The sequence below is a fragment of the Hypanus sabinus genome, chromosome 10 (genome assembly GCF_030144855.1).
Source record: "Hypanus sabinus isolate sHypSab1 chromosome 10, sHypSab1.hap1, whole genome shotgun sequence".
Classification (NCBI taxonomy): domain Eukaryota; kingdom Metazoa; phylum Chordata; class Chondrichthyes; order Myliobatiformes; family Dasyatidae; genus Hypanus; species Hypanus sabinus.
In genome coordinates this window covers 106,663,876-106,683,659 of record NC_082715.1, presented here as the reverse complement: position 1 = coordinate 106,683,659, position 19,784 = coordinate 106,663,876, and the positions used below count along the sequence as shown (strand labels likewise).

Sequence of the window (19,784 nt, the reverse complement as noted above, 5' to 3'; positions counted from 1 at the left end):
TAGTGGTCAGTTAGTGTTTGTACGACACTATTCCAGTTAGTGTTAGTACGACACTATTCCAGTTAATGTTTAGTTAGTGTTAGTACGACACTATTCCAGTTAGTGTTAGTATGACACTATTCCAGTTAGTGTTAGTACGACACTGTTCCAGTTAGTGTTAGTACGACACTATTCCAGTTAGTGTTCAGTTAGTGTTAGTACGACACTATTCCAGTTAGTGTTGGTACGACACTATTCCAGTTAGTGTTGGTATGACACTATTCCAGTTAGTGTTCCAGTTACTCCAGTTAGTGTTAGTACAACACTATTCCAGTTAGTGTTCAGTTAGTGTTAGTACGACACTATTCCAGTTAGTGGTCAGTTAGTGTTAGTACGACACTATTCCAGTTAGTGTTCAGTTAGTGTTAGTACGACACTATTCCAGTTAGTGTTAGTACGACTCTATTCCAGTTAGTGTTAGTACGACACTATTCCAGTTAGTGGTCAGTTAGTGTTAGTACGACACTATTCCAGTTAGTGTTCAGTTAGTGTTAGTACGACACTATTCCAATTAGTGGTCAGTTAGTGTTAGTACGACACTATTCCAGTTAGTGTTGGTACGACACTATTCCAGTTAGTGTTGGTATGACACTATTCCAGTTAGTGTTCCAGTTACTCCAGTTAGTGTTAGTACAACACTATTCCAGTTAGTGTTCAGTTAGTGTTAGTACGACACTATTCCAGTTAGTGGTCAGTTAGTGTTAGTACGACACTATTCCAGTTAGTGTTCAGTTAGTGTTAGTACGACACTATTCCAGTTAGTGGTCAGTTAGTGTTTGTACGACACTATTCCAGTTAGTGTTAGTACGACACTATTCCAGTTAGTGGTCAGTTAGTGTTAGTACGACACTATTCCAGTTAGTGTTAGTACGACACTATTCCAGTTAATGTTCAGTTAGTGTTAGTACGACACTATTCCAGTTAGTGTTAGTATGACACTATTCCAGTTAGTGTTAGCACGACACTGTTCCAGTTAGTGTTCAGTTAGTGTTAGTAAGACACTATTCCAGTTAGTGTTAGTACGACACTATTCCAGTTAGTGTTCAGTTAGTGTTAGTACGACACTATTCCAGTTAGTGTTAGTACGACACTATTCCAGTTAGTGTTCAGTTAGTGTTAGTACGACACTATTCCAGTTAGTGTTAGTACGACACTATTCCAGTTAGTGTTCAGTTATTGTTAGTACGACACTATTCCAGTTAGTGTTGGTATGACACTATTCCAGTTACTGTTCCAGTTACTCCAGTTAGTGTTAGTACAACACTATTCCAGTTAGTGTTCAGTTAGTGTTAGTACGACACTATTCCAGTTAGTGGTCAGTTAGTGTTAGTACGACACTATTCCAGTTAGTGTTCAGTTAGTGTTAGTACGACACTATTCCAGTTAGTGTTAGTACGACTCTATTCCAGTTAGTGTTAGTACGACACTATTCCAGTTAGTGTTAGTACGACACTATTCCAGTTAGTGTTCAGTTAGTGTTAGTACGACACTATTCCAGTTAGTGGTCAGTTAGTGTTAGTACGACACTATTCCAGTTAGTGTTAGTACGACACTATTCCAGTTAATGTTTAGTTAGTGTTAGTACGACACTATTCCAGTTAGTGTTAGTATGACACTATTCCAGTTAGTGTTAGTACGACACTGTTCCAGTTAGTGTTCAGTTAGTGTTAGTACGACACTATTCCAGTTAGTGTTAGTACGACACTATTCCAGTTAGTGTTCAGTTAGTGTTAGTACGACACTATTCCAGTTAGTGTTGGTACGACACTATTCCAGTTAGTGTTGGTATGACACTATTCCAGTTAGTGTTCCAGTTACTCCAGTTAGTGTTAGTACAACACTATTCCAGTTAGTGTTCAGTTAGTGTTAGTACGACACTATTCCAGTTAGTGGTCAGTTAGTGTTAGTACGACACTATTCCAGTTAGTGTTCAGTTAGTGTTAGTACGACACTATTCCAGTTATTGTTAGTACGACTCTATTCCAGTTAGTGTTAGTACGACACTATTCCAGTTAGTGTTAGTACGACACTATTCCAGTTAGTGTTCAGTTAGTGTTAGTACGACACTATTCCAGTTAGTGGTCAGTTAGTGTTTGTACGACACTATTCCAGTTAGTGTTAGTACGACACTATTCCAGTTAGTGGTCAGTTAGTGTTAGTACGACACTATTCCAGTTAGTGTTCAGTTAGTGTTAGTACGACACTATTCCAGTTAGTGTTAGTATGACACTATTCCAGTTAGTGGTCAGTTAGTGTTAGTACGACACTATTCCAGTTAATGTTCAGTTAGTGTTAGTACGACACTATTCCAGTTAGTGTTAGTATGACACTATTCCAGTTAGTGTTAGTACGACACTGTTCCAGTTAGTGTTGAGTTAGTGTTCGTACGACACTATTCCAGTTAGTGTTAGTACGACACTATTCCAGTTAGTGTTCAGTTAGTGTTAGTACGACACTATTCCAGTTAGTGTTAGTATGACACTATTCCAGTTAGTGTTCAGTTAGTGTTAGTACGACACTATTCCAGTTAGTGGTCAGTTAGTGTTAGTACGACACTATTCCAGTTAATGTTCAGTTAGTGTTAGTACGACACTATTCCAGTTAGTGTTCAGTTAGTGTTAGTACGACACTATTCCAGTTAGTGTTAGTACGACACTATTCCAGTTAGTGTTCAGTTAGTGTTAGTACGACACTATTCCAGTTAGTGTTAGTACGAGACTATTCCAGTTAGTGTTAGTACGACACTATTCCAGTTAGTGTTCAGTTAGTGTTAGTACGACACTATTCCAATTAGTGGTCAGTTAGTGTTAGTACGACACTATTCCAGTTAGTGTTGGTACGACACTATTCCAGTTAGTGTTGGTATGACACTATTCCAGTTAGTGTTCCAGTTACTCCAGTTAGTGTTAGTACAACACTATTCCAGTTAGTGTTCAGTTAGTGTTAGTACGACACTATTCCAGTTAGTGGTCAGTTAGTGTTAGTACGACACTATTCCAGTTAGTGTTCAGTTAGTGTTAGTACGACACTATTCCAGTTAGTGGTCAGTTAGTGTTTGTACGACACTATTCCAGTTAGTGTTAGTACGACACTATTCCAGTTAGTGGTCAGTTAGTGTTAGTACGACACTATTCCAGTTAGTGTTAGTACGACACTATTCCAGTTAATGTTCAGTTAGTGTTAGTACGACACTATTCCAGTTAGTGTTAGTATGACACTATTCCAGTTAGTGTTAGCACGACACTGTTCCAGTTAGTGTTCAGTTAGTGTTAGTACGACACTATTCCAGTTAGTGTTAGTACGTCACTATTCCAGTTAGTGTTCAGTTAGTGTTAGTACGACACTATTCCAGTTAGTGTTAGTACGACACTATTCCAGTTAGTGTTCAGTTAGTGTTAGTACGACACTATTCCAGTTAGTGTTAGTACGACACTATTCCAGTTAGTGTTCAGTTAGTGTTAGTACGACACTATTCCAGTTAGTGTTGGTATGACACTATTCCAGTTACTGTTCCAGTTACTCCAGTTAGTGTTAGTACAACACTATTCCAGTTAGTGTTCAGTTAGTGTTAGTACGACACTATTCCAGTTAGTGGTCAGTTAGTGTTAGTACGACACTATTCCAGTTAGTGTTCAGTTAGTGTTAGTACGACACTATTCCAGTTAGTGTTAGTACGACTCTATTCCAGTTAGTGTTAGTACGACACTATTCCAGTTAGTGTTAGTACGACACTATTCCAGTTAGTGTTCAGTTAGTGTTAGTACGACACTATTCCAGTTAGTGGTCAGTTAGTGTTAGTACGACACTATTCCAGTTAATGTTTAGTTAGTGTTAGTACGACACTATTCCAGTTAGTGTTAGTATGACACTATTCCAGTTAGTGTTAGTACGACACTGTTCCAGTTAGTGTTCAGTTAGTGTTAGTACGACACTATTCCAGTTAGTGTTAGTACGACACTATTCCAGTTAGTGTTCAGTTAGTGTTAGTACGACACTATTCCAGTTAGTGTTGGTACGACACTATTCCAGTTAGTGTTGGTATGACACTATTCCAGTTAGTGTTCCAGTTACGCCAGTTAGTGTTAGTACAACACTATTCCAGTTAGTGTTCAGTTAGTGTTAGTACGACACTATTCCAGTTAGTGGTCAGTTAGTGTTAGTACGACACTATTCCAGTTAGTGTTCAGTTAGTGTTAGTACGACACTATTCCAGTTAGTGTTAGTACGACTCTATTCCAGTTAGTGTTAGTACGACACTATTCCAGTTAGTGTTAGTACGACACTATTCCAGTTAGTGTTCAGTTAGTGTTAGTACGACACTATTCCAATTAGTGGTCAGTTAGTGTTAGTACGACACTATTCCAGTTAGTGTTGGTACGACACTATTCCAGTTAGTGTTGGTATGACACTATTCCAGTTAGTGTTCCAGTTACTCCAGTTAGTGTTAGTACAACACTATTCCAGTTAGTGTTCAGTTAGTGTTAGTACGACACTATTCCAGTTAGTGTTAGTACGACACTATTCCAGTTAATGTTCAGTTAGTGTTAGTACGACACTATTCCAGTTAGTGTTAGTATGACACTATTCCAGTTAGTGTTAGTACGACACTGTTCCAGTTAGTGTTGAGTTAGTGTTCGTACGACACTATTCCAGTTAGTGTTAGTACGACACTATTCCAGTTAGTGTTCAGTTAGTGTTAGTACGACACTATTCCAGTTAGTGTTAGTATGACACTATTCCAGTTAGTGTTCAGTTAGTGTTAGTACGACACTATTCCAGTTAGTGGTCAGTTAGTGTTAGTACGACACTATTCCAGTTAATGTTCAGTTAGTGTTAGTACGACACTATTCCAGCTAGTGTTCAGTTAGTGTTAGTACGACACTATTCCAGTTAGTGTTAGTACGACACTATTCCAGTTAGTGTTCAGTTAGTGTTAGTACGACACTATTCCAGTTAGTGTTAGTACGACACTATTCCAGTTAGTGTTCAGTTAGTGTTAGTACGACTCTATTCCAATTAGTGGTCAGTTAGTGTTAGTACGACACTATTCCAGTTAGTGTTGGTACAACACTATTCCAGTTAGTGTTCAGTTAGTGTTAGTACGACACTATTCCAATTAGTGGTCAGTTAGTGTTAGTACGACACTATTCCAGTTAGTGTTGGTACGACACTATTCCAGTTAGTGTTGGTATGACACTATTCCAGTTAGTGTTCCAGTTACTCCAGTTAGTGTTAGTACAACACTATTCCAGTTAGTGTTCAGTTAGTGTTAGTACGACACTATTCCAGTTAGTGGTCAGTTAGTGTTAGTACGACACTATTCCAGTTAGTGTTGGTATGACACTATTCCAGTTAGTGTTCCAGTTACTCCAGTTAGTGTTAGTACAACACTATTCCAGTTAGTGTTCAGTTAGTGTTAGTACGACACTATTCCAGTTAGTGGTCAGTTAGTGTTAGTACGACACTATTCCAGTTAATGTTGGTATGACACTATTCCAGTTAGTGTTCCAGTTACTCCAGTTAGTGTTAGTACAACACTATTCCAGTTAGTGTTCAGTTAGTGTTAGTACGACAGTATTCCAGTTAGTGGTCAGTTAGTGTTAGTACGACACTATTCCAGTTAGTGTTGGTATGACACTATTCCAGTTAGTGTTCCAGTTACTCCAGTTAGTGTTAGTACGACACTATTCCAATTAGTGGTCAGTTAGTGTTAGTACGACACTATTCCAGTTAGTGGTCAGTTAGTGTTGGTACAACACTATTCCAGTTAGTGTTCAGTTAGTGTTAGTACGACACTATTCCAGTTAGTGGTCAGTTAGTGTTAGTACGACACTATTCCAGTTAGTGTTAGTACGACACTATTCCAGTTAGTGTTCAGTTAGTGTTAGTACGACACTATTCCAGTTAGTGTTAGTACGACACTATTCCAGTTAGTGTTCAGTTCGTGTTAGTACGACACTGTTCCAGTTAGTGATCAGTTAGTGTTAGTACGACACTATTCCAGTTAGTGTTAGTACGACACTATTCCAGTTAGTGGTCAGTTAGTGTTAGTACGACACTATTCCAGTTAGTGTTAGTACGACACTATTCCAGTTAGTGTTCAGTTAGTGTTAGTACGACACTGTTCCAGTTAGTGATCAGTTAGTGTTAGTACGACACTATTCCAGTTAGTGGTCAGTTACTGTTAGTACGACACTATTCCAGTTAGTGTTAGTACGACACTATTCCAGTTAGTGTTAGCACTACACTATTCCAGTTAGTGTTAGTATGACACTATTCCAGTTAGTGTTCAGTTAGTGTTAGTACGACACTATTCCAGTTAGTGTTAGTACGACACTATTCCAGTTAGTGTTCAGTTAGTGTTAGTACGACACTATTCCAGTTAGTGGTCAGTTAGTGTTAGTACGACACTATTCCAGTTAGTGTTAGTACAACACTATTCCAGTTAGTGTTCAGTTAGTGTTAGTACGACACTATTCCAGTTAGTGTTAGTACAACACTATTCCTGTTATTGTTCAGTTAGTGTTAGTACGACACTATTCCAGTTAGTGTTAGTACGACACTCTTCCAGTTAGTGTTCAGTTAGTGTTAGTACAACACTATTCCAGTTAGTATACAGTTAGTGTTAGTACGACACTATTCCAGTTAATGGTCAGTTAGTGTTAGTACGACACTATTCCAGTTAGTGGTCAGTTAGTGTTAGTACGACACTATTCCAGTTAGTGTTGGTATGACACTATTCCAGTTAGTGTTCCAGTTACTCCAGTTAGTGTTAGTACAACACTATTCCAGTTAGTGTTCAGTTAGTGTTAGTACGACACTATTCCAGTTAGTGGTCAGTTAGTGTTAGTACGACACTATTCCAGTTAGTGTTCCAGTTACTCCAGTTAGTGTTAGTACAACACTATTCCAGTTAGTGTTAGTACGACACTATTCCTGTTAGTGGTCAGTTAGTGTTAGTACAACACTATTCCAGTTAGTGTTCGTGCGACACTATTCCAGTTAGTGTTCAGTTAGTGTTAGTACGACACTATTCCAGTTAGTGGTCAGTTAGTGTTAGTACGACACTAATGCAGTTAGTGTTCAGTTAGTGTTAGTACAACACTATTCCAGTTAGTGTTAGTACGACACTATTCCAGTTAGTGTTCAGTTAGTGTTAGTACGACACTATTCCAGTTAGTGGTCAGTTAGTGTTAGTACGACACTATTCCAGTTAGTGGTCAGTTAGTGTTAGTACGACACTATTCCAGTTAGTGTTAGTACGACACTATTCCAGTTAGTGTTCAGTTAGTGTTAGTACGACACTATTCCAGTTAATGTTAGTACGACACTATTCCAGTTAGTGGTCAGTTAGTGTTAGTACGTCACTATTCCAGTTAGTGGTCAGTTAGTGTTAGTACGACACTATTCCAGTTAGTGTTAGTACGACACTATTCCAGTTAGTGTTCAGTTAGTGTTAGTACAACACTATTCCAGTTAGTGTTAGTACGACACTATTCCAGTTGGTGTTCAGTTAGTGTTAGTACGACACTATTCCAGTTAGTCGTCAGTTAGTGTTAGTACGACACTATTCCAGTTAGTGGTCAGTTAGTGTTAGTAAGACACTATTCCAGTTAGTGGTCATTAGTGTTAGTACGACACTATTCCAGTTAGTGGTCAGTTAGTGTTAGTATGACACTATTCCAGTTAGTGTTAGTACGACACTATTCCAGTTAGTGGTCAGTTAGTGTTAGTACAACACTATTCCAGCTCAGGGTGTTTCCAAGTTTGGAGCTCAGTTCTGGCGACATGCTGTACATTTTCCCCAGGGAATGTGTGTGTTTTCCCTGGGTGATCCAGTTTCCTCCCACAGTCCAAAGACATACGGGATAGATTTGGTCATTGTAAATTGCCATGTGGTTAGATTAGGGTTATCGGATTTGTGTGGTTGTTGGGGCAGCATTGCTCGAAGGGCCGGACAGGACCTACTTCCCGCTGTATCATTTAGTAAAAGTGCTATAAAACTGTGTCTTACTTCCTAATAGTTATTGATGGAGGAATTCATTCAGTATACACTCCCGCGTTCTTTTGATTGACTGTAAATGCACAAAATCAGCACAGACACCTAGTGCAGATAATGGACTGCCTTCAAAATAAGAAGCAAAATTATCAAATATCACTGCTTTTTGAATCATCGTCCATTGGCCCAAACGGATAACATAACTTGTGACACTATTTAAAAACTTCTTGCCCTGAGCAGTGTAGTATCTAACGGCCACACAAGTGCAAGTGATGCTAATCAGAAACTATTCAGCAACAGTCTCCTGTGTCAATTAAGCAGCATTGTGTCCCAAATAAATGGGGGGAATCCAACTATTTTCTCAATTAGTTTTTGTTCTTTAGGAGCTGTCCCAAGTAAGTGGCTCTCCAAGTTAATGGATGGCCCAATTAACTGGAATTTACTGTCTATATTTGTTGTTATGAATGAAGTTGGTTTGAAACAGGAAATGGTAGGGGTGGGTGGTGAGCAGTACAGTGGACACATACCCTAAATTGCTGCACTGCCTACCCCAACTCCCAACCACAGCTTGTGCAGAATCTTACTAACCCAGTCTCCCCCACAGCCCCACGGTGAACACTACACTGAGGAATCTCGGAGCCCTGTACCGGCGTCAGGGTAAGCTAGAGGCTGCGGAGACCCTGGAGGAATGTGCCACCCGTTCACGCAGACAGGTACTGCCTCTCAGTGTGCCCCTGTTTATACAACAACAGACCCATCACCACCAGTTGTACAGTCACAGACCCGTTCCTACTAGTACTGTACTCCAGTGACAGACCTGATCCCACTGTTACTGTACCCAGGTTATACAGTGAAAGACATGTCCCCACTGGAACTGTATTTCACTATTACACAGTGACAGCTTTCCCATTGGAACGCTGTCTCAGTCTGCACCAGATTGTGTAAACGGACGAAAACCCCAGTGTAATACAGTGAGGTTGGTCCTCACAAGGACTTCACAGTGGCAGAGCCACTGGTACTGTACCCCGTTTTTCAGATCTGTCCCCATGAGTACTGCACCCTGGTGTTCTACAGCGACAGACCCATTCCTGGATGTTTTCCTTTCGGTGTGTGCCTGCAGGTTGTCACTGCGTTAACCCTTGTGTAATAATGAACGTTGCTGCTTTGGAGGGTGTGCTGTGGGGAGTCTGCCTGCTCACTGTGTCTGCTGTAATTTCAGTGATGCTGACCCTCTCTCTCTTTCTCTCTTCGTGCTCCCCACACCTCACTGCAGCCCACCACCGTAAGTCCCCAGCTTTACGTTGTTCAGTACAGACTTCAGCTGCAGCCTTTGTGGAGCTGACCGCAGGCACTGACTCTCTCTCTGTGTCTCAGGGTTTGGACCCCATTCACCAGAGCCGCGTGGTGGAGATCCTGAAGGATGGGGAGACAGTGGAACGCCGGCGCAGCCTGGCAGGAAATCCGGTGAAGTACGAGGGAGGCACGGAGGGCAGCGAGGAGGTCAGCGTTGGAGTGGAGTGGACTGGGGTGAGTGTCAGCCCCAGGGATCAGGAATGAGAGCACAGACTGATCCCATTCCCACTCAGAACAAAGCTGCAGGGTCACGGGGCAACGAGGGGAGGGGAGTGGAGGGTCATCAGGAGCTCAGGGGTAGGGGCGGCTGGGTGTGAGTGCTAATTCTGTCCGCTTCTCTCTGTCTGTCTCTGCCCCTACCCCACACTGTCCAGTCTGTCTCCCCCACTCCACCCTGTCTGCTAGTGCTGAAGGTGATCTGGGAGCAGGAAACCCTGCTGGGCAACGGGCAGAGAGAGCTTCCTCCTGTCCCGTTAACCGTGGCTTTCATTGGATTATCATTTGGGTGTTAGATTCTGTCTGTAGCTATACCTGCACTGTTGCCTGTCTGACAACACCCAGGGGTGCAAGAGATTGACTCCCTTCCCCTTCAGCACACTTTTGCACCTCCCTATTCCTGTTTTCCCCCCCTTCATCTGTCCCTCCCTATCTCTACCCACATCTCCTCTCCTCTGTTAGCCCCCCCTTCCTTCCCCTGTCCATTGCCCTGTCGGCCTTGTTCCCAAGTCAGGCCTCTGTATTCCTTCACAACCCCAGTCACTCCCCCTCTCCCTCCTCTCCATCTCCCCCTCTCCTCTCTTCTCTCCAGTCATTCCCTCTTCCCTTTCCCTGGTCACTCCCTTTCTCCCCCCAGTCAACCCTCATCTCTTGCCTCCCCTTCCCCGTCACTCCTGTTCTGCCACTTTTCTTACCCAGTCACTACCCCACTCCTCTCTGTCTCTCCAGCCGCTCCCTCTCTCCTCTTCCCCTTCCCCGGTCGCTCCCCCCTCACTCACCTCCGGTCACTTCCCCCTCACCACTGGTCTGTCCCCCCCTCACCACCAGTCACCCTCCCCTCATCGGTCACTCTCTCCTCACTCACCATCAGTCACTCCCCCCCCCCCCCACCACCCGTCACTTCCCCCCCCCACCAGTCACTCCACCCCCCCCCCCCACCACCGGTCACTCCTCCCCTCACCACCGGTCTCTCCCCCCCTCATCACCGGTCACTCCCTCCCCTCATCAGTCACTCTCTCCTCACTCACCATCAGTCACTCCCCCCCCCCCACCACCCGTCACTTCCCCCCCCCCACCAGTCACTCCACCCCCCCCCCCACCACTGGACACTCCTCCCCTCACCACCGGTCACTCCCCCCTCACCACTGGTTTCTCCCCCCCTCATCACCGGTCACTCCCTCCCCTCATCAGTCACTCTCTCCTCACTCACCATCAGTCACTCCCCCCCCCACCACCCGTCACTTCCCCCCCCCACCAGTCACTCCACCCCCCCTCACCACCGGTCACTCCTCCCCTCACCACCGGTCACTCCCCCCTCACCACTGGTCTCTCCCCCCCTCATCACCGGTCACTCCCTCCCCTCATCAGTCACTCTCTCCTCACTCACCATCAGTCACTCCCCCCCCCCACCAGTCACTCCACCCCCCCTCACCACCGGTCACTCCCCCCCCCCCAATCTCCTGTGTGATTTATTCACTGCCTGTGTTTTTTCCTCTTTTGCTCTTTTTGTTTGTCTGCCAGACTCAGTGAGCAGCCCCTGCCCCAGGATGTATTTGATGCCCCAGCCTCTCTGCCAGCGACCCCCTTCTTCTCCGCCACCCCCGCCTGTCCGCTGCTTCTTTCACGTCACACGGACTCTGCTTCTCTCTCTGAGCGGCCGGCAGTCTCCACAGGATCCCATGCTTTGAATTCTCTGGGCCGAGGAGCTCCATCATGGTTGGCGTCAGCAGGAAGTGATGTGGACTCCCCCTGTCAGGAGGAGGGTCTCGGGGTCTGCTTGGACAGAAGCTGTTGACCGGGCCTCTGCCGGCCACACCTCGGGGATATGGCGAGGGTGGGGGGGTTCATTGAGTGTTCTGTGAGCTGCCTCCCTTTACTAGTGTGTGTTGTCAGTGTGAACGTGTGTGTCCTGTGTGTGTCTTGGATCACCAGCGGGTCGGGGAACTGATCCATAGGGTATTTATGTAGCTGGGGCAACATGGTGACCACTGTCCTGGCCAGTGGATCACCAGACCCACTTCTGCTCCAGTCCAATCCGTGCCCAGGGGGTGTGTGATAGGAAAGTATAAAGGGAGCTTCACTCTGTGCCAGACCCTGGGAGTGTGTGATGGGACAGTGTTGAGGGAGTTTCAGTCTTACTACATTATTCAGTATGATCAGAGCTGCTCTGATCTCTCTCCGTAGACTCTGCATGGCCTGTTGACTGTTTCTGGGTTCTGGATTTCCCCATCAGGGGTTACGTCCTGTTAGCACCACCCTGCCCACCCCAACCTGGATCTTCTCTCATTCCTCAGGGCCATGGGGGCCTTAGAGTCGTTTGGTATGCATCACTGTGTCAGCGTCCACACTGGCCTCCTGGGCGCCCCTCCTACAGAGATGCTGGGGGAGCATTTGGAAAGTGTGTTGAAGGAGATCTCCTCTGCCAAGACACTTCCAACTTCCAACAGGGCCCCAAAGAACTAGAATCAGGAGAACCTGACCCCAGGGGAGCTGGAGCCTCTTGCCCTGATAACCAGCTCCCCATCCACGGTCAGCGGTGGAAGAAGCCCCATGGAAGGGAGCAACCTCGGTGTGTCCAGCCCAGAGATGTGGAGAGTGCAGCCCGTAAGCTATGGAGCTTGTTCTTGCCGTCTGGATCCTGAGGTGATTGTTTCCATTGACCCATCCCACCAGGCAGGACTGCACTCACTCTTCCATCTTCCAGCCTGGTTGTTTCAGTCTCCTCTCCTGGCAGAGGAAGTGCCTGCATCCCACGACCCAAGTCCCAGTAAGAGACGGGCAGATGTGCACCAATGGGCACTGGCTGCCGTGGGAAGGTACCTGCCCTGTCAGAGGAGATGTGCCACTGACCCACCCAGTGCAGTACGGATGGCAGGGTGCTCCTCTGTGGACGCGTATTTTCCATTGTCCCAGAACTGTTCAGGACACCCAGTCCTTTCTCATGCCAGGGACTGGCAGCTTCTTCCTTCCACAGTGCAAGACCAAAGTGACCAACCAGTGGCATAGCCTGGAACCCCGCCGGTTTACGAGCAGCGCGTGGATCCCTGTTCAGCAGCTGGTGACTTTCATCTCTGACCTCTGCTGGCCAGGCTTCCTCGGGGTGGTGGGCAGGGAGGTGGAACTTGTTGGGGGGTAAATGGACCTGGAGGAGGATAGGAAAGTTTTAGAGGGATATGAGCCAACTATGGGCAAATGATGGGAACGGAGCAGTTGGGCTTAAGGAGGTATTTCTGTGTTGCCTGACTCTATGACTTCCTTATCTGTCCCTCCTGCAGACAGCAGTACAGTTGCTGCTTTTGTACTGGGCCTGAGGACAAGTGAGTCTCAAGTATGTCAGGACCTCCCACAGACCCACAAGAGTTGCTCTACACAAGCTGAAAGTTTGTGGCTGGAAATGTTGAATTTCTCTCCACATTTCCTCTCCCCATCCTCTGTTACCTCAGAAACTGGCAATGGCTCTCTCCTCCTCTCTGACATAGTGTGGGGAGAGGGCGGAGTGACCTCTCCACTGCCCGGTGAGCTCCCTCTGTGAGGAGGGACATTACCTTCCCCAGCTATATGAGGAACTGGGAGGAGCTGAGGATATTTGAGAGTCAATGCCCTCAGCTACTGCCTGCACAACACACAGGGTGTCTAGACAGGGGCTGACTGCTATGTGTAGGACTGGACATTCCCCCCATCCTGCATCAACACATGGAACTTATCCAGAACCTAAACACACGAAGTGGGTATTATGGGGGCTTCCTAAACCCAGCCAGGGTGACAGAAACAAGGAGTGGACACAATGGGAGGACCTAGGACAGGGCAGCAGCACTCAGCAGCCCAGCTTCTCTCTGTTGCGATGAGTAGGAAGGTTGACAGGACAGTGTACTGGTAGTGTTCAATGGGCCCCCTTATTCATCCCCTGCCACGTCCAGCCCAGTGAAGCCACGGGTAGTGATAACTGGAGAGTGAGCCAGGGAGGCTGAAGCACAGAAAGATCCCAAAGGTGTGTGTGGTCAAGCTGGTACGTGGAGGTCCAATCAGTCCCCTCCCAAGTGTGTCTGACTTTGCGGCAGCAGTGGTGGTCAGAGGAATACTGTTCAAACGGGCGCTTCTGTGTCCATTTCTCTGCATTGTCACTGACACACTCTGTCCCTCTTCCCTGTTACTCTCACTCCCTGAACCCCTCTTCCTGCCTCCCTCTGTGTGTATCTCTCGCCACCTCATCCCTCCGCTTTTCTCTGTCTACCTCATTTCCTGTTTCCTTCTCTCTGCCCGCTTTCCCCTCTCCTTCCTCTCTTTGTGTCACTCTGTTGCTCCTCTCCTACCTCTGTGCCTGTCTTTCTCTTTCTCAGTTTCATTCTGTCTGTCACTATCTCCCACTTTCTGTCTCCTTCTCTTTCTGCCTCTCTCCCTCCACCCCTCATCCCTCCCGCTCCCAACTCTCTCCCACGCTCTGCAGGGAAGGTTTGTTCTTCTGTGTGATCTTCTTTGGATCGCTCTGTGTTTGTGTTTAATTTCATTGGCTGTAATGATCTGGATCTGAAATAAAAGTGACCTACTGTCCGTGTTCTGCCTGCTCTCCTCTTTATTGCTGTCGTCCCAGCTTCCTGAATCTTGTACCGCATGCCCCAGGCCATGAAGAGCAAGTCACCAGTATCGGAGGGGGGGGGGGGGGTGCTGTATGTTACACAAGAACCAGCTATCTCCATGCTCCCCGAGCCACAGGCTGTGCGCAGAGGAGGGCCGACCCATTCTCACTTGACGTACTGCAGATCCGTCATCATAGTGCAATAAAAGATAGTACCGGATCAGCTCACAATGTCTCTATAATGCTGCCAGGACGGGAAGGCTTGGGTATTTTCCTCTGGATTGTAGCGTGAAGTAATAGTCAAAGCCTTTTTCCCAGGGTAGGGGAATCTTGGACCTAGAAGGCATAGGTTAAAATTTCATTAAGCAGGAAAGAGTGCAAAGAAAGTTTATGAGAATGAGGGCTTGTTGTAGGGAGTTGGGTCTTTATTCCTTGGAACGTAGGAGACTGAGAGGTAACCTGATTGAGGTGTACAAAATCTTGATGGGCATAGATAGGGTGAATGTACAGTACACAGTCTTCTAGTGAAAGGGAATCAAAAACTAGAAGTCTCAGGTTTAAGGTGAGAGGGGAAGGATGGGGTACAGGCCAAACACAGGCAAAATGTTCAGCACAGACGAGCACAGACCATGACAACCCTCACATCCCAAGAATTACCCACCTCCAATGCCATATATCCTGATTAAAGAAGGTGACCAACAACGCGAGCAATGTGACCTCAGTAACATTCTGTTCATCTGATCAGTTATTGGTTTAATATTGTACATTTACTGAAATACAGTGGAAAGCTCTTTAGAAAGATTATCCCACACATAATTGAAAACAACAGAATACAAAAGTGTTCGCTATGGAGAAGTGGAGAAGGTGTAGTACTAATAAACAATAAGGTACAGGAGCCTTGTTGACCCAGACTGAGACTGCTTGACAATACCTTTCCTATTTCTAAACTCCAATCCTCTCAGCAGAAAGGCAAACATGGCCATTTCCTTCCGAATCACCTGCTGCCTCCTGACTTTTTATGATCCATTGAAACTCAAGAGCAGGATACAGCCCCTTTGCCCCAGCTGGTCCCACTGTTCATGCAGAGGTATTTCCACCCATTCACTCAGTCAATCTATATACCATCCTAGAGTCACAACATGCTCTCTCTCCTATTTTCACCTCATCAGCAAACTTGCACACCCCGCCCTCCTCCAGGTCTTTGCTGTAAACACCAAAACACAGAGGACCAGGAGCCAGTCCACTGAGCGAAATAGCACGGAAACAGGCACCGGCACGGCTTGCTCATGCCTGACTCGCTGCCCATCCATGCTATTTTCACACATTTGACCCATATTCTTTCCTACCTGTGTATCTGACCAACTGTCTTTTAAATGTTGCTGTTATACCTGCCTGAACCACTGTGTCTGGGGGCTTGGATCGTATATGCACTAATCCCTGGGGTAGTCATTGGTAACACTTCTCCCGCCTGAGAAGGAAGTTACAGTCAGTTTACAATCTATACCAACACCATAGGTTCACCAGCCAGAATCTGAATACATCACACCTGCACATTTTCCTCTATCCACACTGACTGGTACTTCCTCAAAAAACTCTGGCAAGTTTATCAGCTGTTCATGACAGCACATTGAGTAGATTTGATTATATGCAGCTTGTCTAAATGACCAGCACCCCGACAACACTGGACTGAGAAGCGTGAGACAGCAAAGCAGTCTGACCATCTACAGCACAATGATTGAGATATTCCAGACAAGGCAACTTTCTGTCAGATGGTTGAAATAAGGCAGTGTCAGTTTTGACCAGGCTGTGTTTGACTGGGCCATGTATGCCCCCCACCCCTCTCTCTCTATCTCTCTGCTCTCCGCAGGACGGCAGCGGGTCCTTACGTAGAAGTGGCTCCTTTGGAAAGATCCGGGATGTTCTAAGGCGAAGCAGTGAGATGCTGGTGAAGAAGTTGCAAGGGAATGCTCCACCAGAGCCCAAGAACCCCAGGTAAGGGTGGGGCTCCTTCAGGAGAACAAGGGAGGGGCTAGAACTGGTAAAGGGGCTTCTTTTCCTCACACAAACTCAGGGTTGTGGGGGATTCCCCTCCTTCAACGACGAGGTGGAGTGGCTCAAAATCTGCTTCCCACTCTCCCTCTCGGTCTCTCACCCCTCCCTGGGCATACTGGATTGGAGGCTTTGTGGGTATGATGCTGTTGTTACTGGGGTGGAGAGGGGTAACTCACTGACAGTGACCTCTCCCTCTGTCCCCCAGCATGAAGCGGGCATCTTCCTTGAATTATCTGAACCGGACGAATGATGAACTCTTTCAGGTAGGGCCAGGGTGAGGGCTATGGAGGGAAGGGAGGGGAGGGGCTGATAGTTGAGGGGTAGTTAATGGATCAAACCGCATTACAGGGAAAAACCTAGCATGGTGGGTAGAGAGTGTGGGCTACGGTAGGTGAGGTAGGATGGATAGGGCAGGGAGGAAGGGGGAAGAGCAGCAGGGGCAGGAGAGGGGTATGTAGAGTGGGGAAAGGGTGGATGGGTGGAGAAGGGCAGAAAGTGTTGCGGAAGGGTGGGTGGTTAGGGAAGGATGGCAGAGGAGGGTAGTAGGGGCGGGTGAAGGTGGCAAGGGGTGGAGGAGTGTGGACAGAACAGGGAGGGATGGTTCAAAGGGAGGTGGGTCAGGAAGTGACACCAACTCCTATAGATCAGCAGGATCAACCACACAGCCTGATTCCTATTCTGCCACTCGCCCTCCTGCAAGTGAACCAAGACCCCTGGATGCTGCCACTAATGGAGTCTTTCTGGTCTCCCACAGGCCTCGCGGAGTAACCTGGCCGAGTCGAGGGGTCTGAGTGCCAGTAACGTTGACCTGTCACATCGCCACTCCCTGGGGCAAAACTAGAGGGGCGGCCCCCCCCCCCGGGCTCAGAGTCAGTCCTTAGACCCACACCCTGACCCCTCACCTGTAACCCTGTGATGGGCCCAGACGTTTCCATTTCCTCCCACATCTGACAGACATGTGGGTCAGTGAGTTAACCTCCCAGTGTGTGGGTGGGGAGAGCCGGCATTGAGTCAGTGGGCTGAATGGCCTCAATTTTGGCCATAAGAAGACATGCAGTCGGCTGTGGAGAGGCCAAGGGCTGGGAAGTGCCAGTGTGACTGACAGACAGCAGGTCAGAGGGGCTCTGTGAGCTGGCATGATCTAATAGGGTAAAGGGCAGAGGGAGAGTGGAGTACTCTCTCACCCCAGAGCCTGCTGTCACAGCCTCCAACCTGTAGTTCCTCACTCCAGCCCAAGATGACAGTGCCCGCTCACAGATCCACCAACAACAATCTCCCACACCCCCAGCCCAGTTCCCCCAACTTTAACAGCAATGGTGCCCTGGGCCACGTCTCCTTTTCCCTTCCTCCTCTCTCCCTACAAGATGCCTACCTCTCCATACTGCCCCGGCTACCCTACAGCCTGGGTGTGCTCTGTGGGAGGGAGGGAGGGGCTCACTCTGCTGTGACAGGTCACACCCTGCCTCCCTTTGTCCCCTTGGCTCACGGTCCGGGTCCGGCGCTCCAGCCTGCTGTTCTCGTCTGACATTCGGACACATTTGACACTACAGGGAAACACTTTCCCGAAGCAGACCCTCGTCTGACACCTTGCGGAAAGTGACTTCTAAAGCAGGCCAGAAGTTAGTGTTTACACTGGCCCAGCTTGTGTACAATCACATGCAGTCTGCCCCTGGCTGGTACACAGACTTGTCTCTCAATCACTGAATGTAGAGGAATGCAATTGTCTCTGGCACACTGCCCAGCTGCTGAACCAATGGATAACCAGAATAGATGTGCTGTTTTCTGTAGTCGTAGAGCAAGTGAACGGACTTGATTTAAACGGTTCCAAGGTGATCCTTGTGCCCTGATTTACACACTTGAAGCAGATTTGACCAACTGGGTTCACATCCCAGTGTCGTGAACAGAGACTAATGGAAATACACAGCAGGTCAGGGAGCATCTGTGGAGAGGAAGTTAACGTTTCTGGCCAATCAACTCGTCCACTGGGGTCACTGACATGAACTGCGCACTCTGCTACTCTCTCCGCAGATGCTGTCTGACTGCCTGCCTCTCTGTTTTCCTGATCCGACATCTGCAGATCTTTGCTGTCGGTTGCAGTGGTCCTCCAATGCAACCCTCAATCTGTTTCCTTCAATAAAGTTTGATTTGAAAGAACTGTGTGATATAACCAGGCTCTCGGGTAACCTGCCAGAGAGAGCAGAGGAAACCTGGGAGTGTTTTGGCTGCGTGCTATTTACGTAAGTGACCCCGAGGAAGGAACAGTGTGGAAGTACATGTTGTAATAGGAGTACAGTGATTCTAAAATGGGACAGAGACAGATTGAGTGAGGGTGTAGAAGACCACCCAATGAGTTTAATGTGGGAAGTGTTAAGCACCTTGGTAAGGGGGATCAAACGGCTAAGTGAAATAAAGAGTGGAAAACTCACAGTGTCGCAGGTAGATGGAACAAGCTCTTGAAGAAGGTGGTAAAGGCGGGCTTTGGTGACAATGATCCCCCTTAAACCTTTCTCCTCCTGCCTTAGTTTTAGACTCCCCTACCCTGGGAAAAAACTGTCTATCTGATCTACGCCCCTCATAATTTCAGCTGTATATGGTTACCCCACAGTCTCCTTCACTGCAGTGTAAACAAAAGTACAAAGTAAATTTTATTGTCAAAGTACATATATATTACCATTTACAACCCTGAGATTCATTTTCTTGGAGGCATATTTAACAAATCAATAGAATAGTAACTATAACAGAATCGATGAATAACCACCAAACTAGGGCTTTCAACCAGAATGCAGAATACAAAAATAAGAAACAAAAATATAAATGAGTAAGCAATAAATATCAGAACATGATACAGAGAGACCTTGAAAGTGAATCTATTGGTTGTGGAAACATTTCAATGATGGGATATAGGCAGATAGGAACAAATGAGGTGCTTATGGGGTATAAGAAATGCAAAAAAACACAACGAAATCAGGAGGGCTAAAAGAAGGCATGAGTTTACTCTAGCAGACAAGGTGAAGGAAGGAGAAATGTTCAGAGGCAAAGCATTGCAAGGGACAGAATCGGCCGTCTGGAAATCAGAATGGTAATCCATATGTGGAGCCAGTGGGTTGGGGGAGATATTAAATGAAGTTCTTGCTTTTGTATTTATTCAGGAGATAGACACAGAGTCCAGAGTCAACTTCATGGACCCTGTACAGATTACAGAGGAGCAGGTGTTTGCTGTCTTGAGGCAAATTAGGGTGGGTACATCCCCAGGGCCTGGTGGCAAGGTGTTCCCTCAGACCCCGCGAAAGGCAAGTGCAGAATTTGCTGGGACCCGAGCAGATATTAATATCCTTAGCGACAGGTGAAGTACCGGAGGATTGTTGGATAGCAAATGTTGTTCCACTGCTTAAGAAGGGCTCTAAAAATGAACCAGGATATTATAGGCTGATGGGCTTGACATCAATAGTGAGAAAGTTATTGGAAGGTATTCTGGGGTCTGGTATATGAGTATTCGGGTAGACAGGGACTGATTAAGGAATGTTAGCAAGCCTTTGTGCGTGGTAGGTTGTG

The 19,784-nt window shown here is 46.7% G+C and overlaps 1 protein-coding gene across 3 annotated transcripts in view; it reads left to right on the top strand.

Moving 5' to 3' along the window:
- klc1b (kinesin light chain 1b) overlaps positions 1 to 18,345 on the top strand; it is a 74,297-nt gene extending 55,952 nt beyond the window's left edge. Inside the window, exons 12-16 of one of the 3 annotated variants that reach the window (XM_059982545.1) lie at positions 8,643 to 8,751; positions 9,413 to 9,565; positions 16,048 to 16,172; positions 16,438 to 16,495; positions 16,987 to 18,345. In XM_059982545.1, the coding sequence (XP_059838528.1) occupies positions 8,643 to 8,751; positions 9,413 to 9,565; positions 16,048 to 16,172; positions 16,438 to 16,495; positions 16,987 to 17,073 (532 nt within the window). In that variant the 3' untranslated portion in view covers positions 17,074 to 18,345. Of the gene's footprint in view, positions 1 to 8,642; positions 8,752 to 9,412; positions 9,566 to 11,128; positions 14,156 to 16,047; positions 16,173 to 16,437; positions 16,496 to 16,986 lie in introns of those variants that run through there. The other 2 variants (XM_059982544.1, XM_059982546.1) reach the window with 2 other exon arrangements.
- Positions 18,346 to 19,784: the final 1,439 nt, after the last annotated feature.